Source organism: Aquarana catesbeiana, linkage group LG01, assembly GCF_042186555.1.
Source record: "Aquarana catesbeiana isolate 2022-GZ linkage group LG01, ASM4218655v1, whole genome shotgun sequence".
Classification (NCBI taxonomy): Eukaryota; Metazoa; Chordata; class Amphibia; order Anura; family Ranidae; genus Aquarana; species Aquarana catesbeiana.
The window spans coordinates 546,850,353-546,873,592 of NC_133324.1; the positions used below are offsets into that span (position 1 = coordinate 546,850,353).

The 23,240-nt window shown below is 41.5% G+C and overlaps 1 protein-coding gene across 14 annotated transcripts in view; it reads left to right on the plus strand.

Moving 5' to 3' along the window:
- The window catches only part of UNC13A (unc-13 homolog A), a 359,756-nt gene that overhangs the window by 50,200 nt on the left and 286,316 nt on the right, over positions 1–23,240 (plus strand). For all 14 annotated transcript variants that reach the window (XM_073595327.1, XM_073595322.1, XM_073595338.1 and 11 more), the window contains exon 2: positions 16,552–16,581. In XM_073595327.1, the coding sequence (XP_073451428.1) occupies positions 16,552–16,581 (30 nt within the window). The remainder of the gene's footprint in view (positions 1–16,551; positions 16,582–23,240) is intronic.

Sequence of the window (23,240 nt, forward strand, 5' to 3'; positions counted from 1 at the left end):
TGGTTCCCTACGCGAGGGCCATGAATTCAGAAGATGTAGGCAATCCACCTAGTTGTAATATTTTTTCTGGATTGGATGAGCAGGACCACCACATGGATCAGTTTGCCATATCGTTAATGACGCTCCTGGTTCTAACTGCTCATCTGGATCCTCCCACTCCGGCTGCTCCAGTATAACCAGTGTGGCAAGCCATCCCTGCTGCTGCTCCGGTCTCTGTGCAGACAGCTGCCTCTAATACTACCTCTGTAAGAGATATGACTGCTCTGCTTCCCCAGCTTTTTGGGGACGATCAAGCTCACTGCAGAGGGTTTCTCAACCAGGTTGGAATATATTCTGAGATGCTGCTATTCTAAAGGATAACCTCTAGTTCTGGTTACCCTTTCCTGGTCTGAGTTTTCCATTGATACCCAGGCACTAATCGATTCTGGGGCTGCAGACTTGTTTATAGATACGTGTACAAAAAAGGTGTAGAAATTGCGCCAACTCTCTAAAGGAATGAAGCAGCCAACACAGCAATTTGACCGTTGCAAGTAGAAATAAAAATAAAAAGTGTGGCGCTAGTGAATAGTGAGACACGGATTACTGGTCAGGTAATGGTGATCTCTATAGAGGAGTCATAACGTTTGGAGTGTGAATTTGTGAAACAAAAGGTAATAGTTTTAAAAAACATCCCAAAAAAATATATAAAGTAATGGTGAAAACTAAGATGTGTAGGGGAGTGGGATACTCAGTAACAACCTGTAGGGTGGTTAAGAGACAATCATGCATACACAACCATATTTCAAAGAGACATTACAGAGAGATAGTGATGCAAAGTATCTTAATGTACTAAGTATGCAGCTCCACAAAAATACTGTTCTTTAGGGTAGGAACCAGAAGAAGGGACATCAAAATCCCTAAAAAGGGGTACACATGTAAGAATGATCAAAGTTTGTTGGTGGACAGATAGATTACTTCTAATTTAGTCCCACAGACATCTGGGCGCAAGCCGTCTTCCCATAGGATGATTACAGGCTATTTAGGAAGGGTCCTTAGGTACAGGCAGATTCTTGACTCATGTGGGTGGTCTCAACACCGAGAAAGAAAGACAAAAGGATGCCCTTACCAGATAAGGTGGACTCACAGGCCGTTGGCGGTGAGTCAAACGAGCTTGTACCGTCAAGCGGTATGGGGTGAAGATCTGTAAGAAGACTTGTGCGGAATCTTATCAGACGTCCTCAGATGGTGTGCCAAATTAGGATCCGGGCCCCCCAGATTCGGTTGCGGTCGCCGAATGACCGTTTCCTCAAAAGCCCGTCATGTGAACCAATAGGCAAAGAAAAGAAAAAAGCTTCCAAAGCGTAGCAGCACTTTATTAGGAAGTACACTCCAAAAAAATTTACAAATGAGGGCAGTAAAAACTCGGCTCAGAGTAAAAATTGACATCAAAAAGCATTAAAAATGGTATAAAAATAGCGCAGTGGGTAGTGGTGGGGTGTAATCATAAAAATCCAACGCGTTTCGCCTCCAAAGGCTTCTGCTGGGGTATGAATAAGCCCCCCACACAACTGCGCTTTATATCTTCTGACATAAATGGAGTGTAACAGCTGATTAGCGTTGTTACACGAGATGACTTCCGGGTTCGGCAGCGTCACTAGTGACAAACGGTCACATGATGTTTTTGTGGCCAATCGAAACTGTAAAGAATTGGTCAAAGACCAAGCCTCACTTCTGGTCTCCAATCGGCAGAGCGTCTATCCCATTCGTCCTCGCGGTCATGTGCCGGTCACATGATGTGCTTTCCAAGGAGTGACGATAGGTCGCTCTCAGCCTGCGTGTCAAAGGAGGCAGGAAGTGAGGACTTGTCAGGCTACACCATGGAACGCAAACATAGCGGCGATCCATGGTGTTGGTGTTTAATTTAAGTACGTATGGAGCGGTCCAATAGTGCGGGCTTGATCCCGGAAGTCCTCACAGACTGTCCCCATACATAATAATAAATTATGCATATCATGCACAAAATGACAAAGGATTCTCAGTATGCGGGCAGATAGTAAGGACAGGCGACTATGTAACATATCATTGTAATAGTGATAGTACCGGGACATCAAAAAAAAAGGGGGATGATGAAAAAAAATTGGCAAAATACATAAAGATGTACAAATAAATCATATAGCAGAAACCAATATAAAGTGATATATATAAAAAACGGGTCATAGAGCATGAGTGATGGTGACATCTGAGTGTGGATCAGGTGAAGGGCATAGTAAACTGAAGGGTCAAAAAAAGGACTAGGAGCATAAAAATACAAATAAAGAGAGTGAGTGATAAATGTATATGTGTTGTATAAGAACAAATTATACTCAATATCAAAAATAGGTGTATAGTTAAATAAAAGACAAGGTTATGTTATATAGGATCAGAGAGAAAAAAAAAAAAAAGTGTGGATTCGGAGTAATTTCCACAGAAATATATTCCACAAGAGTGGTTCGTAAAGGTATAAATTCTATAGTGTGGAGGTAAGTGCTCAATAGGGGCCTAGTGGAGAGTACTCATGGTCCTTTCCCAGAGAGTATTGGGCAAATTGCATGAGATAATATCCACTATTGAAGATAAAAATGGTGAAAGTGAAAAAAGTTCGAGGGTCTAGGTGGTCCAGAGGGGCACCATATGATCCCCGGACGTCTAAGGATAGCCATCGGGGGGATATCAGCGCCTAAGATTGATTTATAAAAGCGTTGATATCCCACTCAACATTGGGTCCGTGAGGTACATAGCACTTCATGAGGTGTATCCAAAAAGTTTCTAGTTTGGAGACCCCCCTAGTGTTAAATTCCCCCCTCCAATGTGGAACGAATTTGTCAACGATTTGGAACTTCGTTCCAGATGGATTTTGGTTATGGTGGTGTAGGTAGTGTTTAGGAACACTATGGTTGGTGCGTCCTTTCAGTATGGCTGTGATATGTTCGTTCACTCGTATAGAAAAATTACGTATAGTTCGACCTATATACTGCTTGCCACAAGGGCAAATGATAAGGTAAACTATAAACTTCGTAGTCGCAAACTGCTTCATCTTATATTCCCTTCCAGTTGTGGATGACATGAAAGTTTCAATTTTACGGGATTTGTAAGCATTAAGTTTGCATACTGTACATTTTCTGCAGGGGTAGAAGCCCTTGAAATCATGGAAGAAAGATGGCGCCTTCGGAGGGTCCACTACCCCTGGTGCAATTCTGCCCCCTATCGATGGTGCACCTTTATAGATCACTCCAGCCTGATTGGGGAGTAATGGGCCCAATATTCGGTCATTTTTTAGTATTTTCCAATGTCTTGAGATAATACTTTTTATCTGTTTGTGTTGGATGGAATAGTTGGTGAGGAAGGCCCATCTGTGTCTATCATCCAAAGGTCTTTTGGGTTGCTCCACTAGTAGAGATAAACGATCGATATGAGCTACTTTCTGGATCTCATGGTCAATTTGTTCTCCATCGTATCCCTTTTCTTCGAATCTAGATTTAATAGTCTCTGCTTGTCTGTAATAGTCCGGCAGAAGAGAGCAATTGCGTCTGATTCTCATCAGTTGACTTCGAGGGACTGATTTCAACCATGCTGTGTGGTGGCAGCTGTCAATCGGGATGTATCCATTACGGTCAGTGACCTTAAAGAAAGTTTTCGTCTCCAATTGACCGTTGACAGCTGTGATTTCAAGATCTAAGAAATGTATTGCAGAGATACTCGCTTCATAGGACAAGTGGATACCCACCTCGTTCTCATTAAGAGTAGACATAAAGTGATTCAGGGATTCCATGGAGCCTCTCCATAGGAGGAGGATCTCGTCGATGTACCTGGCCCACAGAGCCAGCTGTGGGGGTTTCAGGACCCCGACGACATCCTCCTCCCATTTGGCCATGAAGATATTGGCCAAGCTGGGGGCAAATTTTGCCCCCATGGCTACCCCCTTTGTCTGCAGGTAATAGCGATTATTGTACCAGAAGTAATTTGACTTAGTGGCAAAATGTAGCAGATCCATGATAAACCTCTTTTGGGTCAAAGGGATATTTTTATCCCTTGACAGGAAAAGTTCAACCGCTCCTAGGCCCAGTTCATGAGGGATAATAGTGTAAAGGGAAGTAACGTCCGCGGTTACTAATATGAGATCATTGCTATAGGTAACCTGTTGTAATTTGTTGATGGTATCTCGGGTATCCTTCAGAAAAGATGGTATCATTTTCACTATGGGTTGCAAATAGTGATCAATGTATTTCCCTATACGAGAGGTTACGGAATTGATTCCGCTAATAATTGGGCGGCCAGGAGGTTGGGTGATGTTTTTGTGCACCTTGGGCAGGTAATACATTATAGGGATACGTGGGGCCACTGGTACCAAAAAATTTTTTTCTTTTTTATCCAGTATGCCTAGTTGGAAGCCAGTGTCAATCAAATCCACTAGTCTTCTTTTAAAGCCTATAGTGGGATTAGATCCAAGGGGCAAATAGGTTTCTGTATCACTTAGGATTATGGTCATCTCTGCTTGGTAGTCTTTACTATCAAGGACGACAATTCCTCCGCCCTTATCCGCCGGGCGGATGACGAGGTCTTTACGTTCGCAGAGGGATTTTAAACCCATTTTAATGTTGGGATCAGTGTAGTATTTTTTCTTTGGGAGTCCATCCAAGTCTTCCACTACTAGGTCGCGAAACACTTTAATGGATGAAGCTATAGGTGCTGGGGGGTTGAATAGAGATGGGTTGGCTAACCCTGAGTGAACTGAATGGGAGTTTGCAAGAAGGTTTGAAGGCCTACTTGGATTAGACGCAATATATCTTTGCACATTGAGTTTGCGCACAAATTTGTGCACATCTATAAATGTGGAGAATTTGCTTAGTGTTTTTGGGGGGGCAAATTTCAATCCTTTATTCAAAACACTAAGTTCCGCTGAAGAAAAGTCAGCTTTACTTAGATTAAAAATGCCATCATCCTTTAGACCCGTTTTCTCTTTGTTGGTACGCCTCCCCCCTCGGGTGCCACGTTTTGTTCTGGATTTCGTGTGGGGTAATCTTGTTCTCTGTGAAAACCCCCCGGGTACAAAGGTTTTGGTCTGGCCTGGTTGTAATTGAAAGGTGACCTATCCGAATAGTCTCTGTCCCCATAATCATAGCGATACTGGGAATTTCGATAATCGGTGGGTCGTTCGTCTCTGAGTGGCGAGAATCTGTTGCTAGTGTTAATAGGGGTTCTTTGCGGATAAGGATAGTAGTAGTGGTGCTCATTCTGACTCATGTTTCGTCTTCGGGGGGAATAGTCCTGTCTGTATTCTTCGTAGTGAACAGAACGATCCCTATTGCCCCTACCCTTTCCCCTGTTGTTTCGTCCTCTATTTCCAGAGTTAGAGGGGGGACCATTGTGTTGGGATGTAGAGGCAGGGGGGGGATAGGAGGGACGTCTATTGTTCCCAATAAGGGGAGGTAGAGGTACTGAGGGGATATGTGAAACTCTAGATTCATCCGAACTTCCCGTCTCCATGGGGTGACTTGTACTAACAGGTGGGTCTTTAACTTGGCTGGTAGTTTGCCAACTAAAAACACTACCATTTTTGTAGTCACTGAGGTCTCTGCTATATTTCTTCTGTTTTTTGATTTTTTGTTCACGTTCTTCCTTTTCTAGATGGTTCTTAAGGTTGGTAGAAAGATTGGTATACTCTATAGTGGATTTGTGTGGAAGGAGTTTGTCTCTAATTTCCTTGATTTCTTTGTCTATGATAGTTCTTCTCGTACGTTTTCTGTCCACAAGGAACCCCAAAAGGGATATCCCTGCTTCATTAAAATAGTGATACCATGACTCGATATCTAGGTCACCTTGTTGTGGGTGAATTGTCCACCTTAGGCCTCTTGGGACCATGCGTTCCTTGGTGTACTGTTCCAGGAAGGCAATGTCCCATTCCAGGTGTAACTCAGAGACCATCAGGTTTTTTAGCCTAAGGAAAAGGCCGCCTATCTCTGAATCTGTGTTAAGAGCTGTGAAAACTCCTTCTGTATTAAAAGTGCGACTGGTCCGATAGTCAAACACATCCATATTGGGTGAGTGACAAAGTGTGTAGAGAGGCTGCAATAATACTGTCAAAACAGAAACGTGTACAAAAAAGGTGTAGAAATTGCGCCAACTCTCTAAAGGAATGAAGCAGCCTGTCCTATGAAGCGAGTATCTCTGCAATACATTTCTTAGATCTTGAAATCACAGCTGTCAACGGTCAATTGGAGACGAAAACTTTCTTTAAGGTCACTGACCGTAATGGATACATCCCGATTGACAGCTGCCACCACACAGCATGGTTGAAATCAGTCCCTCGAAGTCAACTGATGAGAATCAGACGCAATTGCTCTCTTCTGCCGGACTATTACAGACTATTAAATCTAGATTCGAAGAAAAGGGATACGATGGAGAACAAATTGACCATGAGATCCAGAAAGTAGCTCATATCGATCGTTTATCTCTACTAGTGGAGCAACCCAAAAGACCTTTGGATGATAGACACAGATGGGCCTTCCTCACCAACTATTCCATCCAACACAAACAGATAAAAAGTATTATCTCAAGACATTGGAAAATACTAAAAAATGACCGAATATTGGGCCCATTACTCCCCAATCAGGCTGGAGTGATCTATAAAGGTGCACCATCGATAGGGGGCAGAATTGCACCAGGGGTAGTGGACCCTCCGAAGGCGCCATCTTTCTTCCATGATTTCAAGGGCTTCTACCCCTGCAGAAAATGTACAGTATGCAAACTTAATGCTTACAAATCCCGTAAAATTGAAACTTTCATGTCATCCACAACTGGAAGGGAATATAAGATGAAGCAGTTTGCGACATGTACTACGAAGTTTATAGTTTACCTTATCACTTGCCCTTGTGGCAAGCAGTATATAGGTCGAACTATACGTAATTTTTCTATACGAGTGAACGAACATATCACAGCCATACTGAAAGGACGCACCAACCATAGTGTTCCTAAACACTACCTACACCACCATAACCAAAATCCATCTGGAACGAAGTTCCAAATCATTGACAAATTCGTTCCACATTGGAGGGGGGAACCTAACACTAGGGGGGTCTCCAAACTAGAAACTTTTTGGATACACCTCATGAAGTGCTATGTACCTCACGGACTCAATGTTGAGTGGGATATCAACGCTTTTATAAATCAATCTTAGGCGCTGATATCCCCCCGATGGCTATCCTTAGACGTCCGGGGATCATATGGTGCCCCTCTGGACTACCTAGACCCTCGAACTTTTTTCACTTCCACCATTTTTATCTTCAATAGTGGATATTATCTCATGCAATTTGCCCAATACTCTCTGGGAAAGGACCATGAGTACTCTCCACTAGGCCCCTATTGAGCACTTACCTCCACACTATAGAATTTATACCTTTACGAACCACTCTTGTGGAATATATTTCTGTGGAAATTACTCCGAATCCACACTTTTCTTTTTTTTTCTCTCTGACCCTATATAACATAACCTTGTCTTTTATTTAACTATACACCTATTTTTGATATTGAGTATAATTTGTTCTTATACAACACATATACATTTATCACTCACTCTCTTTATTTGTATTTTTATGCTCCTAGTCCTTTTTTTGACCCTTCAGTTTACTATGCCCTTCACCTGATCCACACTCAGATGTCACCATCACTCATGCTCTATGACCCGTTTTTTTATATATATCACTTTATATTGGTTTCTGCTATATGATTTATTTGTACATCTTTATGTATTTTGCCAATTTTTTTTCATCATCCCCCTTTTTTTTGATGTCCCGGTACTATCACTATTACAATGATATGTTACATAGTCGCCTGTCCTTACTATCTGCCCGCATACTGAGAATCCTTTGTCATTTTGTGCATGATATGCATAATTTATTATTATGTATGGGGACAGTCTGTGAGGACTTCTGGGATCAAGCCCGCACTATTGGACCGCTCCATACGTACTTAAATTAAACACCAACACCATGGATCGCCGCTATGTTTGCGTTCCATGGTGTAGCCTGACAAGTCCTCACTTCCTGCCTCCTTTGACACGCAGGCTGAGAGCGACCTATCGTCACTCCTTGGAAAGCACATCATGTGACCGGCACATGACCGCGAGGACGAATGGGATAGACGCTCTGCCGATTGGAGACCAGAAGTGAGGCTTGGTCTTTGACCAATTCTTTACAGTTTCGATTGGCCACAAAAACATCATGTGACCGTTTGTCACTAGTGACGCTGCCGAACCCGAAGTCATCTCGTGTAACAACGCTAATCAGCTGTTACACTCCATTTATGTCAGAAGATATAAAGCGCAGTTGTGTGGGGGGCTTATTCATACCCCAGCAGAAGCCTTTGGAGGCGAAACGCGTCGGGTTTTTACGATTACACCCCACCACTACCCACTGCGCTATTTTTAATGCTTTTTGATGTCAATTTTTACTCTGAGCCGAGTTTTTACTGCCCTCATTTGTAAATTTTTTTGGAGTGTACTTCCTAATAAAGTGCTGCTACGCTTTTTACCAAATAAGGATTTACACTATGTGGAAGCTTTTTTCTTTTCTTTGCCTATTGGTTCATATGACGGGCTTTTGAGGAAACGGTCATTCGGCGACCGCAACCGAATCCTGGGGGCCCCGGATCCTAATTTGGCACACCATCTGAGGACGTCTGATAAGATTCCGCACAAGTCTTCTTACAGATCTTCACCCCATACCGCTTGACGGTACAAGCTCGTTTGACTCACCGCCAACGGCCTGTGAGTCCACCTTATCTGGTAAGGGCATCCTTTTGTCTTTCTTTCTCGGTGTTGAGACCACCCACATGAGTCAAGAATCTGCCTGTACCTAAGGACCCTTCCTAAATAGCCTGTAATCATCCTATGGGAAGACGGCTTGCGCCCAGATGTCTGTGGGACTAAATTAGAAGTATTCTATCTGTCCACCAACAAACTTTGATCATTCTTACATGTGTACCCCTTTTTAGGGATTTTGATGTCCCTTCTTCTGGTTCCTACCCTAAAGAACAGTATTTTTGTGGAGCTGCATACTTAGTACATTAAGATACTTTGCATCACTATCTCTCTGTAATGTCTCTTTGAAATATGGTTGTGTATGCATGATTGTCTCTTAACCACCCTACAGGTTGTTACTGAGTATCCCACTCCCCTACACATCTTAGTTTTCACCATTACTTTATACTTTATATATTTTTTTGGGATGTTTTTTAAAACTATTACCTTTTGTTTCACAAATTCACACTTCAAACGTTATGACTCCTCTATAGAGATCACCATTACCTGACCAGTAATCTGTGTCTCACTATTCACTAGCGCCACACTTTTTATTTTTGTTTATAGATAGTGCCTTTATGTCGGAGCACTCAATAATTACCACTGCAGCCTCGTGCCACCTCAATTGCCATTGAGGCTATTGATGGAAGACCTCTACAGCTTGCCCATGTGCCTCATGAAACCACTTCACTGACCATGGCTGTAGGGGCTCTTCACCATGAGATAATCCAATTGCAAGTAATTTCCTCACCTCATTACTCGGCTGTCATCGGTTATCCTTGGTTACAGAGGCACAATCCCTCTTTTTATTGGCATAGTGCTGAGGTTCTGTCATGGTCGCCACAATGCACTAATACATGTTTTCAGAAAGTGATTAAGGTCATATGCACATCTTCACTCTCTTCATTGCCAGAGGAATACCGTGAGATCATTGATGTCTTTGACAAAGGTCAGGCCGGTATTTTGCCGCCACATCGGCCTTATGATTGCACAATTGACCTTTAACCTGGTGCCATTCCTCCTAGTGGATGGGTTTACCCTTTGTCTGTCCCGGAGGATATGGCTAAGGAGGAGTAGAAAGAGCTGCTAGCAGGAGCCGAGCCCTGACAGTACCCCTCCTCAATGACCCCTCCCCCTGGGGGGGGCACCTGGCTTGAGGGGAAAGCACAGAGGAATGCTCTTGGGTCTCATCCTCGGACGTACATGCTCCTGCCCTCCTCCGTGCTTTCCTTAGACATTTTCCCTTCAAGCCTGGTCCCCTCCCAAGAGGGAAAGGTCTTTGAGGAGGGGGCACTGTCAGGGTTGGGCTCCTGTTATTTACTAGCAGCTCTGTCTTCAGTGCACAGAGGCTGCTCAGCTGTTGGTTAATTACCAGCCACTCATTGTTTCTACAGTGACTCACCTGGTTGCAATTACCTGCCTCATTCGTCCAGCCTACAGCCAGCCCCTTTTGCAGTTAATATCACACCTTTAATATAGTAGCAAAAATAACAACAATTCAGGAACTTAGTCAAATATAGTAAAAATATTTTATAAAATTGTATTATTCAATATTATGAAATATTGCAACCTAAAATCTGCTCACATGACATATAATGCTTTTGCTTTAACATACTGATGTGCATCATCACTCTACCTAACTATTTGTTGAATTATCTGTCCCACCTTAGAACTCAACATTCATATAGGAACACCCCTAAAGAATAGGGGTAAGGGCTAAACTTTTAAAATGAGTTCCATTGCAGTTTGTTAATGCGGTGTGTTGCAGTGCATTGTGTATTAGCCACTGTTGTACAGTGCATTAGGGTGCAATTTAGAATTAATCACACTGCAATGCACCACAGTTGACCAGAAGTGTTGACGTGTGATGCAGTAACGCTCATGAAAATGTGTGCTTCGATAGACTGAATAGACCCCAAAAGCAGTGTAATTGTTGAAAGTTGGTGTACCATTCGCTACACAAGCAGTACTGCATATTACCTGTTAAAAAGGTAAATGCGATCTAAACTCAGTTTATTACAATGGATTGAAACATGATACAATTTCAGCTCAGTGAGAACTGACCATTAGACTTAGATTACTTAATTAGTCTCAATATTATTTACTATGCATTACAGCAGGGGTCTCAAACTGGCGTCCCTCCAGCTGTTGCGAAACTACAAGTCCCATCATGCCTCTGCCTGTGGGAATCCTGCTTGTAACTGTCAGCCTAGCAAAGCCTCATGGGACTTGTAGTTTTGCAATAGCTGGAGGGCCGCCAGTTTGAGACCCCTGCATTACACACTATTAATATTACCTTCACAATACTTAGTTTACACAAACTTTATTTCTTACAATCCTTTCCCTAAGCGTCAGACACTTTTATTCTTTCCATATCTTTACTTGAGCAAGACCTAGTTCCTCTCTCTTCTTTTCATAACAAATAGCTACCAATGCCAATTTCTACTGACTTCCCAAATAACCCTATAGGAGACACATAAAGCCTCCATTAAAGGATGCGTACATGAAATACAATAAAGCCAGAGACACAAACATTTCTGAGATATTTTCAGACTTTGTTACTCCTCTTTTAGTTTAAGCTAGAAAATATCTGACGAATCTTAGGTTTCTGTGTGCCCCAAACTACTAAAAAAAATACCCACAGGATGAAACATAACTTCTCTTTTAAAGGAATCAACATGCAAGCCCTATGATTAGGACGCCCAACATACTACAACTATTTAAGCCTTTCCAGCTAAAATCAGACAATGGGGAACTAACTGGTAACTCACTAATAATCACTGCAAACTTTTTAAAGATAATATCTACCCTGTATTCTTCCTTAAACCCTATTAATCTATCACTATTTACTATCTCTTCTTTAATATTTCCCTACTCCCAATGCCTACTCACTTATCTTAAAAGAAGTGTAAGAAGCAATCCAGATACTCAAATACTTCAAATAACTGGATTCATACCAGCTAGTCAAATTACAGGTCAGTTTTCCTATTAAGTGTCAAGATTAACATTACAACATACAGTACATCAGATTTATAATACAACATATATTACATTATAACATTAAACAACTAAATAATTGCATAAATAACCTCATGACAAATAAAAAAATTTGGTTTAATTGATGCCTGTTAACCTCCCTGACGGTTTTCCAGAGTGTGACTCGGGGTTAAATTTCAGCACCATTAGCGGCAACCCCTAGCCACACTCGGAAATTGCATTGCAGGATGCTGGTGTGGTATACTTACCTTGTCCCCAGGATCGTGCGATGTCCCCCCGCTGTGTCTGCGGGCTCTGTCCTCCTCCGAAGCCTCTCTGTGCCAGGCTCCGTTCCCTGCGAGCCTGGCAGCAAATTAAAAAAAATGTAAAAATCATAACACATACAGTACTGTAATCTTACAGATTACAGTATTGTATGAAATCATTTCACATCCCTTTTGTCCCCAGTGCTTTGTCCAATGCCATGCATGCAGTTTTATATTCTATATCCTGTTCTTTCTGCCTGGAAACTTGAGATTGTCCATAGCAACCAAAAAGTGTCCCTTTACGTCAAAAGTGGCTTTAGACCAGCTAGAAAACAGCGATAGTAAATTAGAACACTTGCAGAATTGAGCGATAGTGAATCGCGGGGAAATTTATTTTATTATTATATTATTTTTTTTTTTATTATTTATATTTATTTATTATATTATAATTTATGATTTTGTGTTTCAAAATTCATCATACCCGGGATATCTACTAGACTCTTGGTGGACAGATTTAAGTGTGTTATTGTTAAGAATTACAGGCCTACAATATAAAACGCCAAATTTCCATGCAAAATAATTGTACCGCTTTCAGCACCTAAAATCCGAAATAATCATACCGCCAGGGAGGTTAAGAAGGTGGATACTGGAAAACTTCTGTTTTTTTTCTTCTGAAAACTTCTTCAATATTGCAAACTTCTGTACCTCATAACAAATCTCAGAATACTTAAAACCACTCTCAATTCTACTCTCCATTGATGATGTCCTGGTAATTATCAGTTTTATATTTTATGATATTTATACAAATATTTTATATTTATACAAAAGTGTATATCTTCCTTAAAGTGGAGTTCCAGTCTTTTTTGTGTTTAATAAAAGTCAGCAGCTACAAAAAGTGTCTCTGATCACTTTTAATAAACACACACTCACCCGTCCCAGGATCCAGTGATGGGGCCGACCGAACTGTTGGTTCTCTCCCTCCCCTTTCCCTGGCGCTGGCATTACAACTATGGGCACCCAGCTGTGACAGCTTGTGGCTTCACAGCTTGATGCGCACTGCGCATGCGCGTGCCGCACTACACCTTCTTAATGGTCGGGCAATATTCTGAGTCCATGTCTCATATACTGTAAATGCCCCTGGACTTACATTAAATGCTCAGGTACCAATGCAGTCTTTTTCCTATTCCAAAAATTAACCCATTAGGACTATGTGCTTTATCAACTATAAGTAATATTTGTAATTTACCCCCTAATCCTAATATTCAAAAACAGCTCTGATTTCACAGTTAATTACCACCATAAACTCTGACTGTTTACAGATGATAATATTCTACAATTTACTAGCCCCACCATTTTGTAACCAGACCTATTCCCCTACTTCAATTTGCCCATTTCCAGCCAATTCTTTATTTTTTAGTTTTGGACAGACTTAGAAAAAATTATTTCTGTCAAGTTTTTTTTTTTTTTTTCTGTTCTGAACTGTTCACTTTCTATCTTTTTGGTGGCCTTGAGCAGCATTACAAGAAATAAGGGAAATGGTTATGATCAGGACAGAGAGACACACAATATTTTTAACAGAATTTCAGAATTTCTAATCCTTTTCCACTGAATTCTGTTACCACTGCAGAGATTTTTCATCTCTTCCTTAGTGATGGCAAAAAAAAATCAAGTGGTCTGTTCAGTATGCCTTTTTTTTTAAATTGTTTTGTTTTTAATATATTTGTATTTATTTCAAATTTATGCTTATTCCAAATATGTTTAAATTCATTTAAGTTTGTTTCAAGCATAATATGTTTTAAGGTTGGTTTGAACTTTCCTCCTGCTGTTTTAAGATCATAAATTAGTTATTGAACGTCGCTTATTGAAAATTCTGCTCTACTTAAACATGTTCACACTCTTAATATATCTCTCTTCCTTTCTAAATGGTGTGCATCCTGATATGATTTATCCGTCAGAACTTGCACGTGTAGCAATGACCCTAGAAAGAGCTTCTGGAAATGTTACGATCTTTTACCGTTTCAGCTATGACCCAACCTGTATCTGGACCCAATGATATAGCTACTCCAGTAGTGAGATATTTAGGCTTTATTAAATCAAAAATAAGCCATGTAGAAAAGTAGCAGGGTTGACAGTGGCAAAGGCAACAGTTCAATAACTGCGGAATTATGCAATGATACAAAGAGATGAGTAGAGATGGTGTTCATTCTCTTTACAGCCAGTATAAAGATCTTGCCCTAAATGCATTGGGCAGATGGAAGATGACAATGCAAGCAGCAATATACATTAATCAATGCAACAAATATCCTTTATATGTAGCAAGAGAGATACAGCTAACTACTGGTGCTGAGCATCAGTTCACTATCCCTAAGCAACCACTGGGCAGTTGCTAAATCTGCACAAAATCCACCAGCAGCTGGGCCTTCCAAACTTCAAATGAAGGTATTTTTAATCCACAAAAGCAAAGATAGCTTCACAAAATTTCCTTAACAAGAGACAGAAAACGGAAAGTGTTTTCCCCTTAAATAAAGCGTCCCTAAGAGTAGTAGTGATGCAACTAATGTATGCAAAGTTCAACACAAAAGTAGGCGACCAAAGGGCTTAGGATTTGCCTTCAATGCAGCCAATCACAGGTTTTCTGCCCTTCAGCTTCCTTTACAGGCTTGTCAGTCACCAGTGGGAAGAGAGAGATTATCCTGTGGCGCAGCTGTGAGAATGCCCGGGCTGTCTGGCTCATGCACCTTAAAGGCCCTCTGGCCAGAGCTATACACCATTTTTGTAGACCAGTGGTAGGAATGGTCAGAAATCAGAAATCCTGTGTTGTGTGGACACTTACAGTAACTGCTTACCTTATATAGAGCTTCACCTTCCTAACGCACTAACTATTTTTAAATTTAATAATGTAAAAATGTATTTAAATAGAAATAGAAATGTTTCTATTTAAACATATATATATATATATATATATATATATATATATATATATATATATATATATATATATATTAATTAATTTAACAACAAAAAAATAGAAATGTAGAAAATCTGTTCTACTCCTGTTTTGTGGAGAAGTATAGATCTGTTGGTTAGAGTGCAATTAAATCTGTTATCCTGGGACACGTTTTTCAAAGTACCTTTCTGCTTATGGCATTGTTACTGAATACCTCTGGTTTGTTAAATACTAGGGGGCATATCATTTATACTCAGTGAAATCACACTTACATTCATCTTAATGCACCATCACCTTACATTCAAACACATTTCCTGTCAACATTCACCATTTTTTATAACACGGTGAATGTGATGTCAGTGATTGTTAAAGAACAGAATGTGCAGTGAATCTTAATACAGTAGGAGTATTTTTGTTTGAATGTTCAGTCACTGTCTGGTGAATGTTTTAAAAGCTCTGATTTAGCAAAGAAAAAATGGAAGCATTCACAAAGCTTCTGTTATATGTGTTACATAAGGTATTTTCACGTTCTGTATAGAAATACTGCATTAGCTATTAGAGATTACCTCGCATTATCTGTATGCCACATTTGAACACTTGTTAATATGAAATTGATGTCAGTTCACAAGCATTATTTGTTGATGCTACTTGAATACCACATGTACATGTACCAAATGCGGAGGTTCTGTGAGATTGAGATACAATACCTATTCATCATGAGAAATAGAGGATTTTAACTTTAAATATGCCATTCATGCAAAAAAGAATAAAAAATCGCACTTGTACAATGCTCACACCTGTTTTACCACACATTACCACAGAACACAGTAACGTATGATCAGTGATCAAATGCACCCCAATGCACAAATTTTGCTGCATATTATGATGCACAAATAGGAACCATCTGTGCAGTGTAGTGTGTTGTATAAAAAATGTTGTTTTTTATGCATTGTGGTGCATTGTCGTGCATTGTCAGCCCATTTAAAATGTAAATGAAAATGGACTGACCCTGTGCGGAACACAACTAAAGGGGGCCTAGAACATGTTTCAAAATGCATATTCACCACTTCACAATAGTGAATGTACAGAGTAAAGGTTTTCTGAGGATCTGTATCCAAATCACTGGGCTATAATTAGCGTATAAACAGCATAAATAGTACAGAAAGCATCTTTTCACATCGAAGAACAGATGTTGGTGGATGTTGGTTATGGTTACTTGATCCAGTGAACATGCAGGCAAATCTTCCTGGTAGATGTGTACTATAAATACAGCAACTGATTTACCAGTAAAAAATAAACAGGAATGTTTGGTGGATGTTCAGTGCATGTGAGATTCTTGCTTATCTTTTTTTGATGATCATAAGACACCAATAACCATAGTAATTGGAAAATGTAAACACAAATTTTTAAACCAAAATTCAATCAATATTTTCTTGAATAACACATAATAGCATTAATGTGTGTACCAAATATTCTGAAAATGCTGCAATTTTTGCTGTTGTGCATTTGAACTAAGTTATTTTTTTCTTCTTTTTTTTTTTGTTTTACAGTGAAAAAGGCTAAGTTTGATGGCCCTCAAGGTAAGAAGTACACATGTTATATATATATATTGCAAATATGTTTTTTTTTGTAGAACATGCATGTGTTTGTTATGAAAAGTGAAAGTACAGTGTACCATATTTTACATATTGAATCACCGATTGTGCAATTTCTTAATGATGAAAGGTACAGAGTTTATTGGTACCCTTGGAGTCTAGCCAAGGTTGCAGCCATTGAGCAAAACCTACCTAGACCATGTACAAGCTTTCCTTTAAAATTTGTAAAGTATAAAAAAGACATTGCTGATTTTTAAAACGTGTTATAAATAAAAGCAGAAATATATTTTATGTGTATGTAGCCAGCACTCTATTATTTAGTCTTTTAAAGTCTGGGAAAGGTCTAAAACCCCTTTCAGGTTATTTTTTGGTGTCTGTGTTCCACTGGGTAGATTTACCTTCACTATTTGTCCTGGATACACAAAAAAGAGAGGATATTTCACCAAAGTGAGGGAAATTCTCCTCTTAGACAGTTGTCCATAAAAGATATGCCCCCACCAACAGTGGTGGGCCCTAAGGGCCAGTTCACACCACATGCAGTCCAGTGCATTTTTTTTTCTGCATCAAAAATGCATGGAAAATAGGTTATATGGTTTTCAGTGGCATAGTTCACACCAGTGCTTGCAATTCCAGTGCGTTCCAGAAAAAAAAGTAGAACATGCTGCATTTTTTCTGCACTGGACGGTACTGGAACGCTGTAAAACGCATAAAAACGCACTGGAACGCACCTAAATACACCAAAAACGCATTGCAACACACTTGTCCTTATTTAAGGTTAAGAAAAAAGAGGGTGAAAAAAAGCACTGGACTGCATCAAAAATGCACTGTAACGCATCAAAAATGTGCATGCAGAAAAGCACCTGGAATGCATCCGGACTGCGTTTCTATGGTGTGAACTGGCCCTAAATAAAATGAAAGCGTAATTTTTTTTGTTAAAACAAATCAAATTAAATAGAGGAGGGGTGGGGGGTAAAAGAGAGAGGGGTGAAAGAAAGAGGGGATGAGAGAGAGGGGATGGTGGGGGGGGGGGGAGCGTGTCATGTGATGTGACATGTAAAAACCCCATAAAGCTGGGCTTGTCAATCATACAGGGTACATAACATTCCTATGAACCACCACCACGGGCCGGTTCTTTATGGGCGGCTGGGCCTATATGAAGGTAGGGGCCTGGAGCTGCAGCTCCAATAGCCCTACGTTAATTTGACCCTGCCCAATTGGATAATTTCACCACAACTCTTGCTCTCATTACATCTCTGAAATTTTAGATTTGCTCTCAATTTCTATCTCAGTGACTATGCCTAGAGGGACACAGACTGTAAAAAAAAAACCTGACAGAATGTCTAACTTGTCGCCACTGTATGCAAAATGAAAAAAAATGTTTTCTGTTTACATTTTGTCTTAACTTATCCACAAGGAGTAGTGTTTGTTACCTTCAATATTAGCCACTTAAAAAAAAACCCTGAGTTGGTTAAAGAAAGAAGGAATTCATATTATGCTTGAATGAACCTTGGCCCATTCCCTATTCAAATGAGAGCACCTCAGGTTTTCCACATTGTTGTTCACAATTAAAGTGGTTCTAAAGCCTTAAGGTTTTTTATATAAATGCATTCTCTGCATTAAGGTAAAATACTTTCTGTGCCCAGGATTTTGATCCAGAGCTGTGCACAAGAGCAGCAGCTCAATTCTTTCTCTCCCTCCTCACAGGGCAGCGCACTAGGAGCCATACGCACCTGCTGCTGTCAACCAAATCCTATCATGAGGAAGCAGGTGGGGCAGGGCAAGGCCTCCCTGTCTATGACTATGGATGCAGGCAGCGGAGTACGGAGCTAGCCTGCCCAAGTTGCTTATTAGGGGGGTACTAGGAAAGCAGGACGAACCAGGAGCTCCAGCAGGGGACCCCAGAAGAGGAGGATCAGGGCTGCTCTGTGCAAAGCCATTGCACAGAGCAGGTAAGTATAACATGTTTGTTATGTAAAAAAAATGTAAACGATTAAAATCACTTTAAAGAGAAACCATAATTTTTTTAGGTGAGTTTTATTTTGTAGGTCAATCTTTGTGCATTTTTAACTGCTTGCCGACCACCAGCTGTCAATTGACGGCCAGGTGGCGCAGCTCTCGTTGTGGGAGGGCATCATATGACGCGCTCGCTTTCCCGGCCCACCAGGGGGCGCCGGCAATCGCGCGTGCCCGCCGTGTCACTGAGCACCGGTGCATGTGCCCGGCGGCCACGATGTCCGCCGGGCACCCGGGATTGCCGGTAACACAGCAGGACCGTGGATCTGTGTGTATAAACACACAGATCCACGGTCCTGTCAGAGGAGAGGAGACCGATGGTGTGTTCCCAGTACAGAGGAACACCGATCGGTCTCCTCCCCTGTAGAGTCACTCCCTAGCAAACACAGTTAACCCCTCGATCACCACCTAGTGTTAACCCCTGCCCTGACAGTCACATTTATACAGTAATCAATGCATTTTTATAGCACGGATCGATGTATAAATGTGAATGGTCCCAAAGATGTGTCAAAAGTGTCTGATATGTCTGCCGCAATATCGCAGTCACGATAAAAATCGCAGATCACCGCCATTACTAGTAAGCAAAAAAAAAAAAATTATAAAATTGCTATAAATCTATCCCCTATTTTGTAGACGCTATAACTTTTGCGCAAACCAATCAATATACACTTATTGCGATTTTTTTTTACCAAAAATATGTAGAAGAATACGTATCGGCCTAAACTAAGGAAAAAAATTGTTTTAAAGAAAAAAAAAAAAGGGATATTTATTATAGCAAAAAATTAAAAATATTGTGTTTTTTTTCAAACTTGTCACATTCTTTTGTTTATAGCTCAAAAAATAAAAACCGCAGAGGCGATCAAATACCACCAAAAGAAAGCTCTATTTGTGGGGAAAAAATGATAACAATTTCATCTGGGTACAGTGTTGTATGACCGCACAATTGTCATTCAAATTGTGACAGCGCTGAAAGCTGAAAAATGGCTTGGGCAGGAAGGGGGTGAAAATGCCCTGTATTGAGGTGGTTAAACTGATTTTTTTTACAAACTTTGCTTTATTAATAAACATTTAATACATGACAAAGGTTTTATATAACATTTAGGGTAGCTAACAAGAAAGCACAGCAGAATCAGCCTGCTTGAAAATTTGGCTTTAATAACATATATTTATGTGTGTGAATTTCAGCTTGATCTATTAAGGCATGCAAACGACGGGCCTTTTACCACAGTGGGTGGTAAGTGGATGTATTACAACTAGTCAAACTGCGATGGTCTTAAAAGATTCTGAAAGTGTCCATACCTACAACCTTTAGACGAATAGTGTGACAGACCTAAATATAAAGACTTTTCCTGTTTTTTTTTTTTCTGAACTATACATGTTAATTGAAATAGCTTGGCACATTGGCCTCTGTTTCATGTTCTTCAATGTAGGAGCCTGCTACTGAGGTCTCCTGCTATAGTCCTACTAGGCTGAGGAGGGGGGAGATCACTGTTTTTATTGTTAATTGTGCTAATTGGAACACCTTTTGTCTCTCCTAGCAAACCCTTGGGGGATGTGTTTACACTTGTAACAATGGAAAATCAAGAAAGGTTGTCCCAGGGATTTTATGGGTGGTGGGGGGGGGGGGATAAACATGTTTTTGGAAAATGTTTGATTGGTATGGAGTGAATGATAAGTGATTTTAGTAAAAAATATATACTTTATTCAAAAATTATACAAAATATTGGTTAAAAACAATGAATAATTCATACAATTCTTACACTAACATCATACTGTAGGTTCCAGTAATAGAAGCATACACAGGCATTATATTTTTAAAGACCCAACATGTTTCGGAATATTAAAAACTACAATTCCTTCTTCAGGGATTTCCTGTGAAGATAGTGTATGATCAGAAAAGGTGCATAAATCAAAACATACCAATCATTATTACAGAAGTAGATCAAATGTGTTATAATAGAATATCAAATGGTAAGAGTGGCAAAAATGGGGGCTTGGGAGAAAACACTTGTAACAATGTGTATTGTACTTTAAGAGTTTGATTCCGGCAAGTCTGACCTAAAGTGGGGATATCTGATTAATCACAACATTGTGTGGGTGGGCGGGCATTGAGTCACCTAGGCTGGGTTAAGTGACAAGTTAATTAACTTTTGTTAATTATGTTCTTGGTTACAGTTTGTATTGTTAGGGTAATATGATCAGGAGGGAGGAATGTCATCCTGTGGTATATATTTGGTGAGTTTGTTCAAATAAACATTCCATCTTCCTACAAGTTAGTGCCGGCTAGTGTTGTAAGGGTGGCTAAAATATCTGATCTCTGATGTTCAGACTGGAGGAGGCTGTATACTGACGGAAGAACTCAAGCAGGACATCTAAACCTCCACCGGGATCCAAGGTCCAGATAGCCTAAGTGGAGAGATACAGATAACAGCCACCATGGAAGAGGAATTCGGAAGGAGGTTGCGAGAGATGCAGATACAGCACAGAGGACTAGTATCAGAGCAGATCCTGCTGGGATGGTATGATTGTATCTGCTGCGAACTCTGGAAGTAAATGCTAGCCCTTGAGCAGCGCCACCAGGGAAAAATTCTCCCCTCCATCCAGGAAAGGTACTGGTTGCAGTATGGATTGGGGGTGCAGTTTTTGGGAGAAAAACTGCACAAGGAGCAGACAGCTTAGTTAAGCAGGCTTGTCTGGGCAGAGATGCGGTTGGACGAGAGCTACAGAGCCCTCCGGTGACATGTATCCCAAGCATGCCCTTGGATAGTGGATGACAGCTCAACGGAAGGCTTTGGCTATGATGGTCTGGGGCTGTTGTATGTGAAGCTGTCAGGGGCCTATAACTTTGGGAGCAATTAGGAGTGGTAGTTGGATGAGATCATGGATTTCAGAGAAGAGATACTGAATGTCTCAGAAGTGCACTGGCCACAGGGTTTCTGGCCTTGCAGAAATGGGAGCTGGAGATCACCTACAGATGGCTGCTAGACGTGGCTGTCCTCCCTTTGCCTGGGACTATACAGAAGTACCAGCCGACAGTCCTGAAATCTCAGCTGAAGTGTCAGCAATGGAGCAGAGTGACAGTGTGCTTTGTCCATCTCCGCCCATAGCTATAGAAGCAGAGGTCTTATGGTGGATGCAGCAAGTGTTGACTGACATTAAAGAACCTGTTTCTTCACAGGATGAGCTTGGATGGAGAAATGCGTCTGTCCAACGGCAGTTCAAGGGCATGGGAGAAGAGGAAGCTGTCCTCATTCCCCAGACATGGATCACAGAGAGCATGGATTTACTTAACTTTTCATCGGCGAATGTTATGGATGATGAGTCACCTGTCAAAGTGTTGGCACTGGGCCCAAGGGCCACCAGCCCATGCCCTGGACTTTTAGTAGTTCCAGAGACTGGGGATTTAATAGACTTTTCTGTAGAGGAGGAACTACCTAGCGAACCCCCAGCAGGAGTGCTGGCAGCAGGACAGAGTACTGCAAACCCCTGCTCCACACCTGTGGCAGTTTCGGAGGCCCGAGTTGAGAAGGTAGTGGTTCTTCTTCCCCAGTGTATTTCAGAGATGCAGGGAGGGGAAGCAGCCATTCCTCCTCCCCAACAAGGATTTGTGCACCTAGGAGACAGTACCAAAGAAAGGGTGTCCCAACAGCTCCAGAATGATGACACCAACCCAGCTGAAATGCTGGAAACTGGACAGAGGGTCCAAGACTGCTGCCCCACACCTGTGGCAGTTCTGGAGGCCCAGAGTTAGGAAGTGGCAGTCACTCTCGAGCAGCAAATCAGGATCCAGTGGGAGAAGGTAGAATAGGTTGTCTTCCCTCCCCAACAGTCAGCCAGAGTGGAGGAAACTGTCTTCCCTCCCCAACAGATAGCCAAAGCAGATGATATGAGCGCTGAAGTGCTAACAGGGCAGATTACTACTGGCCTCTGCACACAACAATCCACTCTGCAGGAGCTCCAGGGAGAGAGTGCAATCGGCACCTCACAACTGCAGCTCGATCCAATGTCGGTGCCTGCGGTCTCCACTAACAGAAACCCAGCAGAAGTGCTGGCAACAGGGCAGAGTGCTACCAACCTCTGCCCAGCAAAAGCAACAAATGCGGAGTTCCAGGGAACCAGGGCAGTCGGCCTCCCTCCCCAGCGACAAGCTGATGTAGTGAAGCTTCTACTCCCAGCTGAAGCGCTGGCAACAGGACAGAGTGCAGCTGGCCTCTGCCCAGCACCTACAGTGCCTCCACAGCTTCAGGGAGCTGGGGCAAATGGCCCCTCTCTGCAGCAGCAGATCGAGCCCCAGGCTGTTAGAAACCACCCAGCTGAATCACTAGAAGCCAGACAGAGAGTCGATGACCTCTGCCCCACACCTACTGATGACAACTATCCCTTGCAGCCAAGAATAGAGATCATGCGGACTCATTATGTGAGCTCACTCTGCCCGACTAATGCATGTTCAGACCAGGTGGAGGTCTGGGACCTTGCTAGTCCACTTTTGATGGGGGAGAAATGTGACAGACCTAACCAAGATAGGGGCTTCTGGAGAGGACTAGGAGCAAGCCTCTTACCCACTGACTATGGCCCAGGGAGAGAGCAGATCATTCTGTAATGATAGACCACCACGTAATGGACACAGATAA